General features: G+C 46.4%; 1 protein-coding gene across 7 annotated transcripts in view; it reads left to right on the forward strand.

Annotated features, from left to right (window-relative positions):
- Positions 1–22,635, forward strand: part of KCNAB2 (potassium voltage-gated channel subfamily A regulatory beta subunit 2) — a 1,115,399-nt gene that overhangs the window by 419,397 nt on the left and 673,367 nt on the right. The window contains exon 1 of one of the 7 annotated variants that reach the window (XM_085608869.1): positions 20,358–20,464. The exons of the other annotated variants lie outside the window; for them this stretch is intronic. Within the exon in view, the coding sequence (XP_085464995.1) occupies positions 20,441–20,464 (24 nt within the window). The 5' untranslated portion in view covers positions 20,358–20,440. Of the gene's footprint in view, positions 1–20,357; positions 20,465–22,635 lie in introns of those variants that run through there. 7 annotated transcript variants of the gene reach the window in all.

Below are 22,635 nucleotides of genomic sequence, written 5' to 3' on the forward strand. Positions count from 1 at the left end.
GCCGCTCTAGTAGATTTTTACTTGAGCGGCAGCTTTCTCAACGCGGACTGATAGTTTCTCATCACGAGCGGTCGCGATCATACGGGACCACTCGCAATGAGAAACCTGACCTCCCCGCGTTGAGAATCTCGCCGGGAGGTTTATTTTCCACACTCGCTATCGGCAACTTGATGTTGCTGATCGCGAACGAGGAAAAAGTATCGCCAGGATGTCGTTTTGCTTGTTCGCGGTCATCAACTTGATGTTGAGGACCGCGAGCAAGCAAAAAATGACCGCTGCACTACGCTACGCGTGTTTGCACTGTGCTACGTGCAATTCGCGTAGTGCGAAGTAGCGCAAACTACGCGAGCGTAGCGTAGTGCTTTGCCCAGGCTTACTTCTAAGGTTCTTATTAAAGGCAGCGCAGGCTTCCTCCTTCCTTCCCCAACAGCCTATGGTGACTTGCGGCAGAACGTGTACCTGTGTTCATGCATGATTAATACTGTAGCTGACTTTACATTTCAGCAATGTGAGTGGGAAGCCAGGAGAAGGCAGCAGGAGGGTGATTTACTAGAACATTCTGCTATAATTTAGTAGAAATCTCTAAGGTGGTCAAAGGCGGCCCACATCACACTCAGTAACACATAGTAAACTACATATATAATATACGATATTGGCCCACAAATTCTCCCAGACCGCCTGTGTCAGCCCCTCACTCGTTGGGCGGGCAGTTATCAGCCAGTACAACTTCCTGTTTGGTCCGTGACGTTACACTGGAATTGAATGAGTGGTCCTTGCTAATTTAATGCAGTTCAATCTGGCCGTTACTTTTCATTGCACACACTACTAACCCCTCCAGCTCTTCCTTAAATAGTTACAAGTGTTTTATCTTATGACTTTTATGGGGTATCCCAGGCCTCAGGTTGGATTTGAGAACGTTTTGATTGAATCACTTTATTGTGCTTTGTGCACGAGCTTCAGATGTACACAGCCTGTTCTAATTACAGGTGTTCCTTTACCGAAATTTGCATGGATGTCCGTCATCTAATTTATATCTCTTCTCAATTAAAAAGGAGTTCCACACTTCCTAACTTTAAAGATCCATATCTGTCTGTCTGTCTGTCTGTCCGTCCATATATATTATATGTATATGTATTATAGGTAGATCGTTAAAGTTAAGATTTTATTGAGAAGAGATATAAATTAGATGACGGACATAACATGCAAATATATAAAATGTGCAGACGAAATTCCAAGTACTTGAACTGTTTTAAAGCGACATGGCTGCCGTATGGTTGTGAGAAAGGGAGGAAGGAGGCCTCTGTAATCAGGTCAGATTGTGAGAGAGACATGTCCGATATCGCTTCAAGTTCAGTGCGAGGTGTAAACATTGGATGGATGTGCGCACAAAACTAACAGTGACTTTCACATCCAGAGGATTTCGCATGTCTATGGCCCCCATGAGAGGTGCCAGTAGATATTACGTGGATTGAGCCATTACATTATTGACTTTTAGCAGCATCAGGTGCGGGGCAATTAGTTATGACGTTGATTGAGTCATTACATGATTGACTTTTAGCAGCATCAGGTGCCCGAAACAGATAACAGCGACTGAGGAGGCTTGAACCCCAATTTCAGAACTATATGTTCGAGGCATATGAGCTGCAGATCACACACTTAGGATAAGATCGCCATCTGGTGTTGGGCTCGGATGATTGCAGGTTGTTGTTGTCTTCGGAAGAAGCCTTTTGGTCACGAGATAGGTGACTCCTCCTCTGGACAACAGTGCGCATGGGCATCCACTCCATCCTCAGATTGTTTTTTTCCGCCATTGGGTTCGGATGAACTTTTCCACTCCGGCTGAAAACTTTTGAAAATCCAGCTTTCGAAGCGAAAAATCTCTACAACTCGACGTCGAAATTTAATCGGACCGGTTCCGGACACGGCTCATGGAAAGGACACCTTTTAAAAAATGCCCCCAATATGGAGCAAAGTTCCCCCACTGTGACCACCACGAGGTCTGCAACCTGTGCCTCTCGCCGGAACATAACGAATGCAGCTGTTCAGCCTGCGCCGCATTCCGATCCAAGAAAACCATCCGGGACCGAAGAGCTCGACGCCATATCATGGCCAGACCAGCTCCAGAACCAGAGGACATCTTTGCCCAGGATGTCCCGGAAGAAGATTCTGAAGACCTCCAAATCGTATCCGAAGCGGACGATTCCGATGACCTCATCACTCTGGGGCAACGAGTGAGTACCAGTGACCCTACCCCATCCCCCCCAAAAAAGGCATTGGTCAGGACTCCGCCAGCTGGCCCCAGTCGCGACCAAAAATCATCTTCAGTAGTCGGCTCCGAAGAAATATAAGCCTACAGGTGGCTCGGGCTCGAGCAAACCACATGTTATAGTGCCCACAATACCTTCGGCACCGAAGACTCAACACCTCTCGGCACCGAAGCAGGCTCCGAAACCATCGAGACCGAAATCTCCACCGGCACTGAAAAGTTCTTTGGCACCAAAATCCCCGACGGCACCGAAAACTTCTTCGGCACCAAAATCATCATCGGCACCGAAACCATCATCGGTACCTAAACAACTGTCTAAAGTCCAAAAAGACTCTACCGATCATCCAAAACATAGATCGGAACCGAAAAAATCGTCACCAAAGCCTCTTTCGGACAATGAAGAACTTTTTCGCCCTGATCCCACTCAAAAAAGGATTTATATCAATCCGAAAACTGGACATGTCACCGCTGTGCCATACAAGAAAAGGAAGCTGGACACAACACCTTCTCCAGCTCCCATAAAGAAGAAGGACTTTGCCACCTCACCCATTCGTCCTTCCTCTCCTATATCACCTCTCACCCCACCCCCCCCCTTCCCCCACCTCCTTCTCCTCTACCATCTCCTTCACATACACCACCTCCACAGGATGATGATGATGACTTAGGGGGAGGGGGTGATCCGGATGACCTTAACGATCCTAATGATCCTTTCACACTCCCGGATAAGGCACCGTTAGATGACTGGGCTTACCCTTTACCTGATATTCCTGATCCCACTACATACCCCTCCAAACCCTCCCCTCCAGATGACCACCTAGGGTTTGGGCAGCTGATAAACAGGGCGGCACTTTTCCATGGCGTCACCATGCACTCAGATACACCCGAAGAAGACTTTCTTCTAGACACATTCGAACAGTCTCAAAAATCAGCTCAAATCTTGCCCATGATTAAGGGAGTCATAAAACACGCCACAGAGGTCTTTAAAGACCCTGTCAGAGATAGGGTTCTTAACCCCCGAATTGCAAAAAAATATAGACCTGCCCCACAAGATCCCGCGTACATTAAAGCACAGCTCCCTCTAGACTCTTTAGTAGTTTCAAACGCAAGAAAGCGGGCTAACTCCCAAACAACAGGAGACACACCGCCCCCAGACAAAGAGTCCAAGCTATTAGAGGCCTCGGGCAAAAGAGTTGCAGCACAAGCTGCTAACCATTGGCGTATTGCCAACACACAAGCCCTATTAGCCCGATATGATAGGGCTCATTATGATCAGTTAGAAGATCTTTTACAACACCTACCAGATCAGTACAAATCCCAGGCCAATGACCTCATCCAAGAGGGGAAACTCATATCTAACGCATCAATCAAATGTGCACTAGACGCCGCGGACACTGCTTCTAGGGCGGTCAACACAAGCATACTACTTAGACGCCATGCATGGCTACGTATTTCAGGCTTTAAGCCGGAAGTACAAACAACAATACTCGGTCAACCATTCAACCAAGAGCAACTATTTGGGCCCGCAGTAGATACTGCACTTGAGAAGATGAAAAAAGAGAACGAGACTGCTAAATCAATGGGAGCACTACAGTCTCCAAAACCGCGAGGCTCCTTTCGACGCTCCTTCTATAAGGGAGCCTCCAAAAATGTTGGGACAGACACCTCTTCCACTTTCAAAACCTCCGCACAAACATCCCCTAACAGAGGATATTTTAGAGGAGGATATAGGGGAAACAACACCAAGGGCCGAGGTCGGGGCAATACCAACACCCGCACCTCTCCAGCCACTAAACAGTGACTTGCCTTCACTCCCCCCAGACCATTCCACTCCGGTCGGGGGAAGACTCCAACAGTTCCTACCTGTCTGCAATTCCATTACAACAGACAAGTGGGTAAGACAAATTATCCAGTTTGGTTACTGCCTCGAACTCACAAACCCCCCCCCCACACATACCACCCAAGCACCGTCCAATGTCACCACACCATCTTACACTCCTCAAACAGGAAATTCGGTCCTTGCTTCAAAAACACGCAATAGAACCAGTTCCACTCCAACATCAGGGTACAGGAGTATATTCTCTATACTTCCTAATCCCCAAAAAGGACGAGACCTTAAGACCCATACTCGACCTCTGACTACTAAACCAGTACATACACTCAGATCACTTCCATATGATCACTCTCCAACAAGTCCTCCCACTACAACAAGACGACTTCCTGGCCACATTGGACCTCAAGGACGCATACTTTCACATCCCCATGCACCCTGCTCACAGGAAGTACCTAAGGTTTGTGGTAGACGGACAGCACTATCAGTTTACAGTCCTCCCATTCGGAGTAACAACTGCACCCAGGGTATTCACCAAATGCTTAGCAGTAGTGGCAGCGCACCTCAGGAGACAACAAATCCATGTCTTCCCGTACCTCGACGATTGGCTCATAAAAGCCAATACTTTCGACAAATGCGTTCTCCACACTCACCGCACTATTCAAACCTTACACAATTTGGGATTTACCATCAACTATCCCAAATCTCAATTGCAACCCTCCCACATACATCAATATCTGGGAGCCACCATAAATACTTCCAAGGCCATAACTTATCCCAGCACAGCCAGGATAGCCAACATACAAAACCTCATCTTAAAATTTCAAACTCCACACTCTCTTCCAGCAAGAGTGTTTATGCAACTGTTAGGCATGATGGTGTCATGCATTTCCATTGTGCCTCACGCACGACTTCAAATGCGTCCCTTGCAAGAATGTCTAGCACAACAGTGGAACCAGGCTCACGGACAACTTACCGATCTGGTGTTGGTGGACAGCCGCTCACTTCGCTCACTGAAGTGGTGGAACAGCATCAACCTGTGCAAAGGGCGACTGTTCTTAGAGCCTCTTCCAAAAGTAGTGCTGACAACCGACGCATCACTCACGGGGTGGGGAGTCCATCTCCTTCAACACACCACTCAGGGCAAATGGACCACTCAACAAAAACTGCTCCATATCATTCGCCTAAAACTTCTAGTGGTGTTCCTAGCACTGAAATCTTTTCAAGTACATCTACGGAACAAAACTGTCCTCATCCGCACAGACAACTTGACGACCATGTATTACATACAAAAACAGGGAGGGACACATTCTCTCCAACTGTCCCAACTCGCACAGAACATCTGGTGATGGGCAATTCCCCAAAACATCTACCTGCTAGCGGAACACCTTCCAGGGGTTCACAACCAGATTGCCGATCTCCTAAGTCGACAGACACAACAAATCCACGAATGGGAATTACACCCCAAAGTCCTACTCCCATTCTTCCAAAAATGGGGCCAACCAGACATAGACCTGTTCGCCACACACGAAAACGCAAAATGCCCAACCTTCGCCGCCAGGTTTCCACACCCACAGTCGAAGGGCAATGCAATATGGATGAACTGGTCAGGCAGATTTGCGTACGCTTTTCCGCCTCTCCCACTCATTCCATTTGTGGTACGCAAGCTCAAACAACAGTCTCTAAAAGTGATTCTAGTAGCTCCCACTTGGGCACGTCAACCCTGGTTCACGACACTTCTGGAACTATCACTAGTTCCACATCAAAAACTGTGCCTTTCCCCGGCCTTATTAACCCAGAACCATGGAGAAATCAGACACCCAGATCCACAGCAACTGAACTTGGCGATCTGGCTCCTGAAGTCTTAGAGTTCGGTTACCTCAATCTCCCACCAGACTGTATGAATATCATAAAAGAAACTAGAAGACCTACTACTAGGGCATGTTATGCTGCAAAATGGAAAAGATTTGCCATTTACTGCACTAACAATAATATACGTCCACTGGATGCTTCCATACAAAACATTATTTGCTATTTACTACACTTGCAAAGAAGCAATTTAGCGTATTCCTCCATACGTCTACACCTGGCAGCGTTAGAAGCCTACTTACAAAATCGACAACACTTGTCACTATTTAAGGTACCAGCTATCAAAGCCTTCATGGAAGGTCTCAAAAGAATTATTCCTCCCAGATTACCACCTTCTCCAGTGTGGAATCTAAATATTGTTCTAACAAGGCTCATGGGCCCTCCATTTGAACCTATGCACAAATGCGAACTGCAATTCCTTACATGGAAAGTGGCTTTCCTTATCGCAATCAGATCCCTGCGAAGGGTAACTGAGATACAGGCCTTAACTATTGAAGAGCCATTCCTACAACTACATCGTAGCAAAGTGGTTCTTAGGACAAACCCAAAATTCCTGCCAAAAGTCATTTCCCCTTTCCATCTTCACCAATCAGTCGAGCTGCCAGTCTTCTTCCCTAATCCAGACTCAGTAGCTGAGAGAGCCCTTCATACCTTAGATGTTAAAAGAGCCTTGCTTTATTACATCGACAGAACCAAACCCTTTCGCAAAACCAAACAACTGTTTGTTGCTTTCTCTCCACCACATAAAGGCAACCCCATTTCAAAATCGGGTATAGCCAGGTGGATAGTTAAATGCATCCAAATATGTTACCAAAAAGCTAAACACACTCTTACAGTTCCCCCCTAGAGTGCACTCCACACGTAAAATAGGGGCTTCCATGGCATTCTTAGGGAATATTCCCTTAGAAGATATTTGCAAAGCAGCCACATGGTCTACCACACACACCTTCACTAAGCATTACTGTGTTGATGTGCAATCCAAACAACAAGCTTCCGTAGGCCAAGCTGTCCTAAAAACTCTATTCCAAACTGCTGCAACAGATACAGGTGACCACCGCTAGGGGAGACACTGCTATATAGTCTATCCTAAGTGTGTGATCTGCAGCTCATATGCCTCGAACGGAATATGCTACTTACCAGTATGCATCTGTTCTTGGCATGTAGAGCTGCAGAGCCACACACGCCCACCCACCTCCCCGAGACCTGTATCTGTTCCAGCATTGTCTTAATTAGACATTACACATGGACATCCTTTCGAAAAACAATCTGAGGATGGAGTGGATGCCCATGTGCACTGTTGTCCAGAGGAGGAGTCACCTATCTCGTGACCAAAAGGCTTCTTCCGAAGACAACAACAACCTGCAATCATCCGAGCCCAACACCAGATGGCAATCTTATCCTAAGTGTGTGGCTCTGCAGCTCTACTTGCCAAGAACAGATGCATACTGGTAAGTAGCATATTCCTTTCATTTTTATTTATTCTCCCTGTTTCTCCAACTGTAGATTTATATGTGGATTTGGGCGCCATGAGGAGTCTAGTTTTTTGATTAAACAATTGCATTAGGCTGTGCAGCGTCTAATTAAACACAATTTATATTAAATTGCTTAATGGGCAAGGCATTACAGCTTGGACAAGGACATTTCAATCCGCAATAAATTGTTAATTGGCATACGTACGTGTTTGGTAAATGGTTCTGTATTGTTATTACCTGCTTTAGCTTAAAGAATACAAGATCTATTTCTTTGAGTGCATTTAACATTCTAAATTTGAATTCAGTAGACCTTGTTGTCCGGCGTGTTTTGCACTGTCTGAGAATACTGTATTTTAGAGAGAATGTGTTTGAAGGATGCCATTTTTATTTGCTGTGATTATGTAATACAGCACTATTTATGTGTTTTGCTCATTCATGTTGCATTGTTAAAATCCTAAATTGAATTTTGAAGTCTCAACACTAGTTGTCTGCTATTTTACGAATACGTCTTCTATAGTTTGGAAATAGACTCACAATTGTACTTTTGCAATTTAAACGAATTATTAATGGAAATGTACAGACACATTTGCAGTGGCAGTGACATGGGTAGTGTTTCTTCCTTGTTTTGCACAACACGTCACAGTATAAATAAGCCAATTATGTATGGGCTCTGTGTGTGCGCAAAGCCGGTTTCCAGCTGAAACATATTGCATGGCATTATTTACAGAGCGGGCAGTGGAGGATATATATATATATATATATATATATATATATATATATATATATATATATATATATATATATATTCACTGAAAAAAACAAAGGTTGCAGGGACGTTATAGTTAGGGGCAGATTTCACTAGTAAAAAAACGGAGAAATGGGGCAGTTATAGTTACCTGAGCTAACTATAACTTACGTCCCCACAATGCACTGCTTATGACCTCACATATTACATGACTCATGACATGGTCAGTGACATCACTGATGACATCTCAAATGAAACCTTTGTTTTTTTTCAGTGAATTTCTAAGGTTTTTTAAAAGCTAATTCCCAACTATAACGTCTCTATAACCTTTGTTTTTTTCAGCGAATTTCTATGGCTTTTTTAACTAGTAATCGCGTTTGCAGAGTGGTGGAGAAAGGGGGCTGGGCCTCCGACCAGCTCTCAGGAATCCCGCTGTGTAGGACTTACAGGAGGTACCAGGAGGGCTTCTTCACAATCCCGCTGTGAGGGGTAGTTGGCCCTCAAGGACGTCCTTGAGGACCAACTACCCTTCCTGTTACCTCCAGTAAGTCCCACACAGCAGGTTTGCTGAGAGGTTGTCAGAGGCCACACCCCTTTCTCCACCACTGTGCAAACGCGCCTCCTAGCGCACTACTAGTAGGGGGATGAAGTCACCTTGCCTCCATAGGATCCTTGGGGGCAAAACCCCTCCTGTTAACTCCAGTAAGTCCCACACAGTGTTTTTACTGAGAGGTATTCGGTGGTGAAGCTCCCTTTCTACACCCTGGACTTAGAAATGTATAGAGGTAATTGACGAATGGTGATCAAAACAAAATTTAGAAGAACAAAGAAATGGTGCATCTAACTGCTCTCCTCTTCCTTAAGGCTCAGTTAAAGGTGCTGGTACATTGTCCTTCCTGACTTTGCTGTTCAGATTTTTGAACCGGTGCATAATGGTGATGAGGACTACAAAATCACTCCCTCCTGGCAAAGCTCCTTTGCATTCAGGAGCCCGAGCTTGGCATGATTCATTGTGCTTATCTAATGGTTTTCATGGTTTCTCCAATAGGCTTGTTCACCTCCCGAAACCTGTTTACTTTAATAGCAAATGTAAAACAGAAGAATCGGATCTAACTGCTTGTCCCACCTCCCGCTCTGCATCTCTGCTCGTTAAGAGATTTTCAGGATTCTTTAACAAATGAGTCATTACACAATGATGCTGTTGGATCTGGACTACCAGTAGATGATTCCTATGATTGGTACCTCTTTCTGTGCTAACATCCTTTTATTTTCCTTGTATTCAGAGGTGTCTAGAATCACCCCTTCACCACAGCTTTGCCCTTTTGTCCTCACAAAGGATTGTGATGCAAAGTATGCATTATTCTTTTTAAGAGTTTTAATTTCTCGTGCTTTTTTAGTTTATTGTTCTTTCCCAATAGGTTTACTGGGAAGGGAGCTTCCCAGGTGCACTTTGATATTATTTCAGATACCTGCACTAGATATTGCATCGCCCACTGCAAACGCCCCACCAGGGCACGTATTGGGGATAGTTATTGTATATCGCCATCATTGACTCTGACTCATCCATGGAAAATCTAATATTCAGTCTCGAGCTCACCTCTTCCTTCTCCCTTACTGGAGCACTGGCTTACTGCTCCCCAGCCCTCACTTCTTCTCCACTTTTGCCAACTTTTTATCTCCATGTATTCTTAAGGTGGCCACTTTCACCATTTTGGATGGCCGTAACGTTCATCTTGATATAACCACCAATGCGACCCATCTGACCTCCTGTATTTTATGTCAGCACATGGTCATCACCATAGTCCCAGGTTCCTCTCATTCTGATGGGCATGCTCTTGAACATATTTTTTTTCTCTGGCTTTTTTTGTATTTCAATCACTCTGCGTACTACTCTTACATGGACAGACCATTATGCCATCCATTTTGCAATCAACATTTCTAAATATAGCTGTAAGTCCACATAGCCATCGAAGCCTGCCCCCTCCAGACAGTGGTCTAGAGTTAATGTCAGCTTCAGCAGTACCCTAATCTCTAACACTCTAGCTTCCAGATAAAATCCTGCCTCACTCTGAGAATTCCAGTCAATGGATTATCCCCGCCCTAGATAGTATTGTTCCTCTTAAACATTTCTCTCCACAGCTTAAATCCCCTTTCTTCTGCTTAGTATAACGATGGCCTCAGGTTCGCCAAATGTCATTGTAAGATTATTGTAATGTATTCTCAGCAGTCAACACGTTTAGGGGTAAGTGAGAACAAACAAAATACACTTCAGCAGGCCCACACCACAGGCGAGCGACGAGAAGAGGAAAGAGACCAGGAAAGAAAGCAGATAAACAAACCTCAGACCCCTGCATGCTGTTGGTTTCTCTTTTAAGATAGGTTATGGTTTATATATTTCATTTCAGTACAAAAAAGAATGAAAGGTCCCACTCTACTCTGGACTGTCACCACTTTCATCATTTCATACCCAAGAAGGTATGCACATTGTGGAAACAGACCAATGTGTATTTATTTTTCTGTTCATAAAATGTCATTCAAGCTGGAGTAACCCTTTTGAGCAGACGAGAGCAGGACCGATTTCAAGCTGAGGCTTTCTTGTCTGTAATTGTATGGCTTATATCATGTTGAATGTACCTTGGCTGTGTCCATTTGTCAACCTGCTCTTCCTTCTGGCACACCCAATATTTTTTCCTGTGCAGTAGACACATTTCATGGGTATCCAGAGAAGCGCTATGAGATATTTTGTATTGATGACATAGCGCTAGACACTTCAGAGGGGTGGAGCACAAACAAGATGGTGCAGTGCTCTTTTTGAAGTGGGTGAAGACCCCACCAATGACCAGACCATAACTCTACTAATGCTTGGTGGCAACTAATGCTAGTAGTGGGGTACTGGTCTCCTTACCTGAACCCCTGTGCAGAGACTGCCTACTGCATCTCCCTGGTAATGCTGTGCAGTATGACAGTGTGCCATGACTGGGCACCTTGGTTGCCTGTGATTGTATGTTGTGTGAATGAGCGTGCCAGTGTTCATGAGAGGTGGAGGGCTCCACTGACTTGGCGCACTCCTGGGTGTATATAGCCCCTGAAGTTTGTAAGGTGGTCCATAGGGTTTAACTTTAGTCAGCGCTGCTGACTTCCCCCTTTCCTGAATCCCACACTTGCTTTTCCTCAAACATTTGCTGTGAAGCAAAATGATTATGTCTGGATTTGGATACAGATGCAGTGAATAGAGCTAAAAGCCCCCCTTGTTGCTCCCTTCACATGGATCCAGTCAGTTCCAGCTGATCCAGCAGCAGAATGTTTGGTTGCCTCCTCTTTATCTTTGCTGGGCAGTGATTTTTGTTCCCAGAGGATGTTTTTGTGCTCAGCTTGAATGACATATTCATCTCTTCCTTTACACTTCACTCCACCTCATGTTCCCAGGATAGCTGCATAAGAGCAGAATAATCAAGAATATACCAGTGGTGCATCAATGGTCCTGTCAGTTTTGCTACATGGACTAGGCCAGATAAGCCCTTTCCCCCGGGGTCCATTTATGTTCATCAGGGAGGGATCTATATCATCATCATTGGGTATTGATGTTTTTATTTCATCTCTTAAATGCTGAACTTGGTTGCCTTACACCAAAGAAGCAAGTCTGCGACCATGATGTTCTGTTTGGGTTCCACTAATGAGTAATTTGGTTTCTACTTGCTGCTTTTTCACATTGGGCTTTGGAATGGAGGTAAGACTTCTTTCCTGTTCTTGGTACAAGGCTGTTTCATTTGTTTTTCTACTGGTGAGTCCGTAGGGACAGAGGAGGAGTCTTGCCTAAAGCAGCTGTAATCAAACCCCTTTGTTCTATGTTTCCATAAAACGTTGTTGATTGCACATCGATTTGATTGATGCTTATTTTGCCCAGTTAATAATAGGGAGAAATACACAGACAACCACTGAGAGAAAGACCCCCATAAGGACCATCGCGTCCACAACCTGATGCAGAACCTAGTGGGAAACTGACACAGCGAGCAAGTCATGCTGACAGCTGCAAACTCCCAGTATCTGAAGATAGATCAAAAGCGGAGAAAAGGAGGATCATACTCGGACAACCACAGATGCAGAAGAGATGTATATATGTATATACACACACACACACACACACACACACATACACATACAGCACCCACTGAGGATCTCGACACAGAGAGGACAAGCTATTTTGAAACAGCCAGGTCAGCTTTGCCTGATTTACATTTTTTTGATGGCTTGGCTTCTGCTTTGTTCTTAGAGCTAAGCTGGACCACGGGCTCGGCTGTCCATGTCCCCCCAGAAACGTAGTGTCTTCTGCGCCCTGAAATAGACTGGGTTACACAGAAACATTTATAGCAAAAAAGAAAAGCAGCCAAGAAGAATGTTACTGACATGACCTACAGACTTTAAGGCTTTGTCAATATATGCTTATACTTTTACCGTTTAAGCGTTTCTAGGATATTTTTTCCTGTTTTGGGTGTTTTGTAGCCCTGGGAAGTTAGATAAAGAAAATAGTGCGATCATTCCTAAAGGACAATATTGTCGACAGTCTGTCCTAGAGGTGCAAATCTTTCAGCAGTGTAGCTTTGCTTCCTGTATTTTAATTGTGATCTTATTCGCTTGAACAGCCAAAGGCCCCAAGGTTATAAATTGTAAAGTGCTGTGTTGTGGCAACCAGCTCCATGCAAAAGTGAGGAAACCATATCATCTTCACATGTGGGGAGTCACCACTGCTGTGTTCCAGGGCTAGTGCCACCTTTGCATACCACATCTGTCGCTCTTTTCCCCACAGTAAACCAGAAATGTCTGCTTATTAACTGTTTTGTAGTCAAAAATATAGTGGAGTAAAAATTTGCGGCACAAAAAGTTCTGTCATAAATGTAGTATACGTTTAGTCTATTTAACAAAATAGTCTTCATTTTAAAAACTAGCATTTAAAAAGTTATTTATAAGAGTAAAGTGAATTGCAAAATATGTTTAATAAAGTATGGTTACGATTAGTTGGCATACAATGTGCAATTCGCCACACCAGCACCCTTCTCCCCGCCCTGCCTTGTGTGTTACAACCTTGAAAAACACACCAGACTGTGGTTGGTCTTCACAGCGTAGTCTTTATTAGTTTTTAAACAATACCGCCAATTTCAATATTGGCTCACTCACTGTTAATCTCTTGACCAACTTTAATATTGCTTTATTTAACACGCAAAGAAGATATCAGGGTTATACACTTTAACATCTCTAACATTTGTATTTACATTTGACTCTCCACAGGCACTTTGCCGCGGGTTGTGCCAGCATGCCACAACCAAGATACCCTGCTCTCTTTTGTGCTGACTGCCCACCGGCCAACAGAGCCGCAGGTAGATTCACCACTGCTTATAACTAGCGCCGGCTTCCTGGGCAGGGCCAGAGAGTCCTCTCCCGCCAGCCCGGAGCCCACAATAGACTGCACGCCCTGTTCTGGGGCCAAGCAGCCACCGCCATCCGGAGTCCCTGTCATTTCTCTTGCCCAGGACCCTGCCACATGGCGAGGCGCTCCCTGACGGACTCGCCCTCCCCCCCCTTGTACCTTCTAATTCCACCGCGAGGGCTCCCAAGATGGTATGTACAAACAACTCCATCCCTGCATTGGACAGGTGCACTCCATCAGGTGCGTACAGTTCTGCTCTTGTCACCTGTATTAGCTTGTGCCTAATGGTATGGATGCGAGACTTCTTTAAGATTTCTGCCACTGACTGATTCAACCTCTTCACTGATTTATTAACTGCCTTAGCCGGCGCCCCGTTTGCCCATACTTGGCGTGGGATCACTTCTGACCAGAGTATTTTTGTGCCTGGTAGCATGTTCCTAACCACTGAAAGGGTAGAGAACAGCGCTTCCTTAACTCCCCTCCTTCCCGCTGGGATCATATCATTGCCACCTGAATGAATCACCAGCACTTCTGGGACAGGCATGCCCTTGGCCAGGGCGCCCCGCAAATCGTTTGGCACATCTGCTAATAGCCGACCCCTACCCTATGGTGGTCAATTCCCTTCGCATTCTGCCCTCTGTCTTCGCATGTTTATATGAATGAATGGCCACACCAGCATACCTGCGTTCTCTGACTCGGGACACCTGCATCAAACTTGGAAAATAGACAGAATCAGCTGATGCGGGATTAGGGGGAGGTCTGGAGATTCATGCAAGGTGAGGGCATACGTAACGTTCAAAACACGATGACTTCCATCGCCCCACCCTCTTAATAGTGTCACCGGAGAGGCCCAAAGCTGCGGCTGTCATGGCTGCGCCGATGCGGAACGAGTGGGATGTGAAATGTGTTGTCTGCACCCCCAGGCATTCCAATGCTCGCTTGCATATCCTGGTAAATTGAAATCTTGTAAGAGGGATGCCATCCGCATGCACTAGCACTCTCCCGTCCCCTCCCCTAATCTGGAAAAAAAACTGTTGGCAAGGGTTACTGGACAAAATGTGGCCCCTGCCAGTGAGCCCAACTGGACCCATGTCCCCTTGCCCAGCGGGTCCGTCTTAGATCTCCGAACTCTGACCTGCAGTGCTTCCCCAGTTAGGATTACATCCTCCAGGCGTAAGCCCCCTTCCTTATCTGACTTTGAAGTCGGTAGTAGTTCTGAAACTCTAAAGGCCCTGAAGAAGGCTAATGAGTAGGCTAGTCTCAGCAGTTGTGCTTCATAAGGTGAGAAGCAGACGCGTGGCAACACTTCTAGGATGTTTGCGAGTCTGCTAGCATCGATAGGCCTTCTATTGTCTTTTACCCCTGGTGCCAGGCGTTCCCACCCTCTCATCGCTCTTTTGACTCTCGGGCCCTTTGTGGGGTCTGCCACACCCCCCAGACCAGCGTAAAAGGCTATTGCCGACAGTTGTCTTCTCACCATGGGCAGCGATTTGCCGCTCTCTTTCTGTCGCACTTTAAATACCAGGACACTTTGTGGTGACAACCTCTCTATTGCCTCTGACCCCCCAATGATAGTCAAGTATGCCTGTCACGACTTCTCATACATACTCTTGGTCTTGGGAGCCAATGACGCGGTTATCAACTCGGGAGCTTTGGGGCACCAAGCTTCCATAACCCCTCCGGGAAGTTCGTCATCTGTTTGTCTGCTTGCAGCCATCGGGCGCGGAACTCTGGCAACTTAAAACGGGACAGGGCGTCAGCAACTGTGTTGTCCACCCCCGGCACATGTTTGGCTGTAAAGTATACATTGCGCTGCAAACACCCCAGCACTAGTTCTTTCAGCCGGTGCAGAACCCAGGGGCATGTAGCTCTCTGATTGTTAATGGCCATTACTGCTGACATGCTGTCAGACTAGAATACAATATGCCTGTTTTCCAGCATGTCACCCCACAAATGAAGTGCCACAATGATTGGGAATAGTTCCAGAAAGGTGATGTTGCGGGTGAGCCCTGACACCGCCCACTCCCTCGGCCAATGCTGCATGCATCACCTGGTGCCCAATACCGCCCCGAATCCTACACTGCCTGCAGCATCAGTGAACAGTTCTATCTCAATGTTTGCTTGATTGGGTTGTTGCCAAATTACTGCTCCATTGAAGCCTTCCAGGAATTCTTTCCATATCCCCATGTCAGTTCTAACCTCAGCAGAAAGCCTGGTGTGATGATGCTTAGCCCGCAAGCTGGACATTGCCCGTGCTATGCTTTTAGAAAAGACTCTGCCCATAGGTATCACTCTGAGTGCAAAATTAAGCTGCCCCACCAGGACTGCAATTGATGAAGTGTCACCTTGCGTGCTGCCAAACAGGCCTCTATGGCGGCCCCAAAGGACGCTATTTTCTTCTGAGGGAGTCTGCACACTCCCTCCACGGTGTTGATTTCAATACCTAGGAAAGTTAGCGGTGTCGCAGGCCCTTCAGTTTTTTCTTCGGCCAAAGGAACCCCCAGTGCTTTTGCCAGGTGCTGGAAGCCCAGCAGGGCCTTCCTGCACGCCGGCAAGCCCGGCGGTCCAAGAAATTGAAAATCATCCAAGTAGTGCACCACCTCAGCTGATGTTAGGAGTTCCTGCACTGCCCATTCCAGAAACCTGCTGAAAGCTTCAAACACCGCACATGCGATAGAGCACCCCATTGGCATGCAAAGGTCAATGAAAAACTCTCCGTCAAAGGTGAAACCTAGAAGCCTGGTGTCCTCTGGGTGGACTGGCAAGAGGCGAAAGGCCGCCTCAATGTCAGATTTTGCCATTAGCGCTCCCTCTCCTAGCCCCTGTAGTTTTTGTATTGCCGCATCAAAGGTAGTGTAACGCACCGTGCACAGTTCTGGGTCCAGCTTGTCATTCACCGATAACCCTGGTGGACTTGACAAATTGTGGATCAATCAGAATTTTCCCTCCTCTTTCTTAGGTACTAATCCCAGAGGTGAACATACTAAGTCGTGCCTTGGCAGCTGTTGGAAGGGGCCCGCCACCCTCCCCAAAGACACTTCTTTCATGATCTTTTGTCTAGTTACCTCTGGGTTCCGCAGGACTGAGCGTTGATTGCGTGGTGGAGTCGCTGAAGGGGTACAGCAGGATGGGATGCGAAAGCCAAATTTAAAACCAAGGTGTAGAAACTGCACCTCTTCTATCTTGCCATATTTACTAAGGGGGTGCGTCAGTACATGGAGCTGTATGGGAGTTGGTAGGTTCTTAGGGTGCTTGAGCATTGCGTCCCCTGGTCTTGGGTTGGGTCTGTGTAGGCTGCTCTTTTGGTCTTCCCACCTTTTTGTAGCACTTACTCTCTGGGTGTCCCTGCAGCCCACAGAAGGAACATAAATGCTTAAACTTGCATGCAGTGCCCCGGTTGCACTCGTTCTTATTGAACTGCCAACAAGCCTGTTTTTTGTCCCTCTGTCCCCTCGAAAGGACTGATTCGTCTTATTAACTGGCATGGTTGAATAAAATACGGTATGCCAAATGTTTGTCCCGCTGATCCCAAGCTACCGCCGGGTGGACTGCTTTCATTTGCCGGAATTTGTTGTCATACTGGAGCCAGCCCGTACCTGGGAATTCTGAAGCAGCCCCATGAATCATGGAAATGTAACTGATTAATTGGGCTGCCATTTGGGGATACCTTTCCACGATGATAGCCGCATAGATAGCGCACCCTGTGACCCAATTCTTAATAGACCAGTCCACCCACACTCTCTTCTGTTTCAGCTCCCCCTCCTTACCCGTCCTGCTTTTCCCCGGAACTACCCCAGCATTAATGAGGTCAAAGACATCTACAAACTCTCCTCTGAATATTTTTTCTTTGGTCTCTACTGGTACGTGCCAAGTGATCCCCGCTGATGGGGCCACCACCGGAGATGCCGACCCATAAATCAGCGGACTATGTGCGAGGAGGGGCTGCCCCGCGAATACTGCCCCCATGGCTAGGAGCGGTGCTGCTAGGGGGACCACCGGCCCTGGTGTCCCATTATTATTGGCTGGTCCCTGAGACGTGGCCGCCACCACGACTGGAGATTGTGCCACGCCTCCCGACTGGACCCACACTTGAGCTATCCCGCTGCCCTGGTGCGCTACCACCGGGGGAGCGGCTTGCGTGGTGTGCGTCGTTGGAGCCCCTACTCACCCCGGCTGTGCCGTTGCGCCGGGTGATGTCACCCACGCCCTCTCACCTTGCCCCGCTGCCACCGGGAGCCCCACAGCTTGCGTTACATTGGTTATCGTTGAGTTTACTGCCGCCTGCGTAGTTGCCCCGCTTAATTGCGCCGAGGGAGCCGGGCTTGTGGGCTGTACAATGTCCGTTGCCAAGGCCGGTTGGCCCCTCACCCCTGCCTCACCTGAGGTAATAGTCTGAGACTCCATAACTTTGTTGCGCTTGTCCGGCTGTGCGTCCTAGAAGCGCTCTGGCGTCCGCCTTGCCCGCTTGGCCCGCGTGGCGTCCTGTTGCCCGCTCGTCTCGCCCCTTTCCGACAACGCCCGTAGCGTCCAATCGATAGCCCCTTTCTTTGCAACCTCCCATAGCTCTGCCAGCGAGCGGAAATCATCTTTGGTGGCCGGGGGGCCTTTGCCCTTCTGGGCCTGTTTTGGAGGCATTCTGCACTAAAGAAAACAAATAACAGTTAGACGGTGCCCCTTTCTCCTCGCATACTTTGCCCCAAGGCCCCGGGGATACTCTCTGCCCCGGTATCCCCCCATTAATCCCCCAACTCTGACGAACATGCACTTACGTCGACATGCATTGGCCGGGTCGCTGACGATACTTACTATGCCAGCGTTACCCAAATCACACCCCCATGCACGTTTGTTGCACTGCTGCGCCAAAGCTCTAAAACCTTCATGCCAGCATGCAGCCGCCATGCCACAATAAACATACAACAGCGATGGAATACTCACCCCCGTACCACCACAGTTCGTGCCATTAAGCCTACTAAACATCGTGCTCCCGTGCCTGCACTGGGTGAGCCTTAATTATTCAAAAGCGTTGCAACCTCGCTTTAAAAACCAACCCCAGGCCGTTAGCGACTTCGCATCTCAGCCCGCGCGGTGCGCGCTTAATTTGATTGAAAGAGTGGTCTGTTAATCAGGAGGTATATTTCTCTCATTATCATGTCTTAGACCCCCTACTCACCCCCCCCCCCCCCCCATTCAGCCTCTTGAGATTTAATCTCACTGTAAGGAAGGGTATTTTCATGTGTAAATCGTGTATAAATCGGCCCGCGCTTTATACTCAGCTTTTCGAGATTGCAGCTCATTGCTCTGCCCGCCCGAAAGGGATCTAACAGAACGGAAACATTGGGGATTGAACCCAGTGACTCTCCTCCAGCACTTGGTATTTCCGGACGGTCTCCCATCTAAGTACTAACCAGGCCCGACCCTGCTTAGCTGACGAGATCGGGCGCATTCAGGGCGGTCTTGTCGTAGGCCATACGCGGTGCGCGTCTCTCTGAATTCCTAGCAACATAGTATCCTTCCCGATATCTTACTGCTTGAATATCCTATTCATCGCGCATGATCCCGTTCGCTTCGAACGCGAACGAAGGATTCAAGGCTGCAATTACCTGACCGAGCCAGCGGCTCCTAAATCTATACGCAGACGAAGTATAATTGGCTTTCTACTAAAATTACTGCAATACGCTACGCTAATGTGAGGCCCTCTCCCCTTGCTAACAGCTCCGGCGCCGACTAGGCTTGTCCGCTGGTCCCCGCGGCTAACTTTCGCGATGCTCCGATGTGTGCTTCACGCGGCAAGAGGACAAAGAAGGGAGTCTTTCCTTCCCCCTGGGCTTTTATTGCCCCCGCCAGTTCCTGATTTCCGGTAGCCCCCCGCGTGACATGTTTCCGGGGGTCCCTGAGGCGCGCGACCTCTTCCAGGTAGCTTGACCCGGAAGAGTTCCTGACCCGTTCTGCCCCTTGTTGCAACTAAAGGCACCACACCCCCTAGGTGGGGTAGTGCCCATCATAACTGCTATGTTATGGTGAAATGTTAATTACTCAGATTAAGGTTCAAGTTAGTGTGTAAATTGTTAGGGCAAGGGGCTGGCTTTGATAAGAGACAGAATTAGTCTATAATCTGTATTTGTAAAGCGCACGTTTGGCCCTCGAGGCACCTTGCCTCTTTAATAACAGGTGTTTGTTGTTACCCAACTAATTGGTACTCATTTTATCGACCTCAGATGGATGAAAGGTTGGGTGAACCTTCCAGGACTCGAGCCTGTTATTATGAAGTCAAAGATTCCCGGATTGGATTCGTTTTTTCCAAATTATTTTTTGGGAAAGAAATCAGTAGAAAAAGGGTTTCCACACACACATATGCACACATTATAGGTGTGAATCTGTGGTGCCTGCGTGTATTCACTGTTTGCAAAGGTTTTGCCAATGGGGTCCTTGAGTAACTTGCACTTTGGTTTGCATCGCTGGGAGATGGCAGGTCGTCTGCTCCTTTGAAAGCCTGGTGTTGCTGTTACTTGTTGTCGATTGTTCAGTCATCAGCGCCCTAATGTTCTGCAGTATCAAACGTTAATGGCGCCAAAATCCATATGGAAAGTGTGCATCGGTAGGCTTTTAAAGGACAGTGAGGTCGTGAATAATTTAACTTCTGTTTGCTTAGATCAAACTCCCCTAATAGGTCTAATGCATTCCTGTTAGAAAACCCTATTCCAACGGGACTCTTGTAGGAACCAATTGCTGTTGCCGTTCAGCGTGGCACTCCCACTGTGGGAAAGCATCAGCCCTTGTGTGTTTGCATCTTCGCGCCCAGCCTAAATAAACTAAGACCTTCTTTGCTCGTTTCATTTTAATGAGGAGAATTCCGAGACCTCGGGTGAGTTAACCAGCCGGACGTGTCGCGCTTGACGCCCTGCGCAGACTTTCTCGTTAGTGAAGAGTTGCGGCGGGTGGAGTTGGTTGTAGAGGCTGTGAGTACGCGGTTTTAGACACACGCCCGACAGTCGGATGCATTTGTTGTGGGGGTTGAAAGACTATTTAACGGCGGCCGTGCAGGATTCTGTAAAAAGTAATATTGAGGGGTATGACTGACTGACCCTTAAAAGTGCGCCAATAGGTCCGATAATGACCGCGTTTTATTAACTTGTCCTTTATCGTTGCAGGGGGCGCGGGGACGGGGTTTGCCCTTTGTCAGCGCAATAAATATTGGTTTCTGATTCACTAAAAGTAAAGTGCAATCATGTATGGCTTCCGCTTCCAAACTTGCTGCGTTTTATGTCTGCATGGACTCGGCGGCAGCACGTTTTGCCTGGCGTTTACATTGCATGTGTTTGAAAATACTGGCGCAAGCATTCTCCCCTCAGTATCGTGAATGCACTGATTATGTTACTGTTTTATTTGCATGTTTTTCTTAGCTTGGAGATATGTTACTTCTTAGTGATTTTTTGTTTTGTCCTTTTGGAAACCCAGTTTCTTTAAAACAATACTCCTACATTGTGTGCATTTGATTATTTAAACCTTGTAAATGTATTTTTGCACTGTGTAGATGACGCTTTCTGTGATGGCAAGACTTTCAAAAGTATGCATTTTCTCAGCCAACCATAGGGGAGGCACATGATTCTGCAGTGGCTATATACTGTCAATCTCAGCATGCAGCCACAGAGCGTGTGTGTATTAAAGAATGCCATATTTTCATATATTAAGATGGGCGCATTTGATACAATATATATATTTTTTTGGTGGGTTTCATTAGCTCTCGTGTATTGTAGGGATTGTATATTTAATAGCTCTATGGCATGTTTTTTGTTAAATAAACGACAAGTAGAGCAAAGAATTATAGTTTGGAAAATTGTTGCTAAATTACATTGGTAATAACACCTTTAGATTTTTACATTTTGGTCTCAATTATGTTTTGAGTTCAGAAACTAAAAAAAAACAGTTTTGCTGCTCTTGCTGGATTCTGTTTATTTATATACAACATTGTAGGAATGCTCATCCTTTCATTAACGCCCGATGTACTAATGTTCAAATTGTGTCACGCTTGGCTAGGAATGTACATTTGGTTAGAAGTCTGCGCGGGGGCAAAGCACAACATGGTCACTGCAGAAATCCTACGTCTCGCTAAAGTTCAAAATGGGCAGTGGATGCAAATGATGCTGATGGGTTTGTAGTCCCTTTATAAGGAGCAGGTTTACATGTGCCTGTAAATTGGGGAGGTCATGTTACTCAAAGTGTTATGGTAAAAATAAAATCGAGCCAATGCTTTTTTGCAACTTGAGTAAGTGGGAATAGCGTTACTTCATCTGGAACGTATTACGTAGGTTTGCAGTGGGGGAAAAAATGCAACAGGGTGATTATTGACAATACTTGTGATCCTCACAGTAAGAGAGATGGCATATATATTTCATTTCATTCACTTTGAAAATATCATAGTTAGACGTTTGAGCCAAAATTCGTTTGTGGGATTTTTTTGTAGCTATTTAATCTGCAAAATGTAACGCCAGTTTGCTCGAGTTTTCTAGAGTAGCAAGTAAGCACCAGGTTGTCTTTCTCACCACTGGGAAAGTTATTTACAAGAAGTAGATGTTTAATTTGTATTTGTAATGCTGTTACAATGCATTCTCTTAAAGCTTTCTCCTGTCCAAAATCACTTAATGGCTTGTAATTCAAGTTGAAGATCTGTTCGGCTGCTCTCTTTCTTTAATAAAAATGCAGTAAAAGTTGTGTGGATTTGCACAACATTTGCTCCATTGCATACTTAATGCAATATACGACCCAGGGTGGTTAGTACTATCTGTATCTATGTGTGTGTATATGTATGTATATATATACATATATGTGTGTGTGTTTTTACTATCTAAACTTTGTATGCACTTTAAGATATAAGACAGCACGCTTTTCTTGATAGCTTATGGACTTTGTTTGCTTAGCAAGTTACCTTAATGCCAACTAAAGAAAACCTTCTTCCTGCCCAGAGCACTTGTTGTTCATGCATCCAGTGGCATCGATGCTGATGGCGTATGCGTTGTGGCGCTGTGGTCCACGATT

This window comes from Triturus cristatus, chromosome 1_2 (genome assembly GCF_964204655.1).
Source record: "Triturus cristatus chromosome 1_2, aTriCri1.1, whole genome shotgun sequence".
NCBI lineage: Eukaryota > Metazoa > Chordata > Amphibia > Caudata > Salamandridae > Triturus > Triturus cristatus.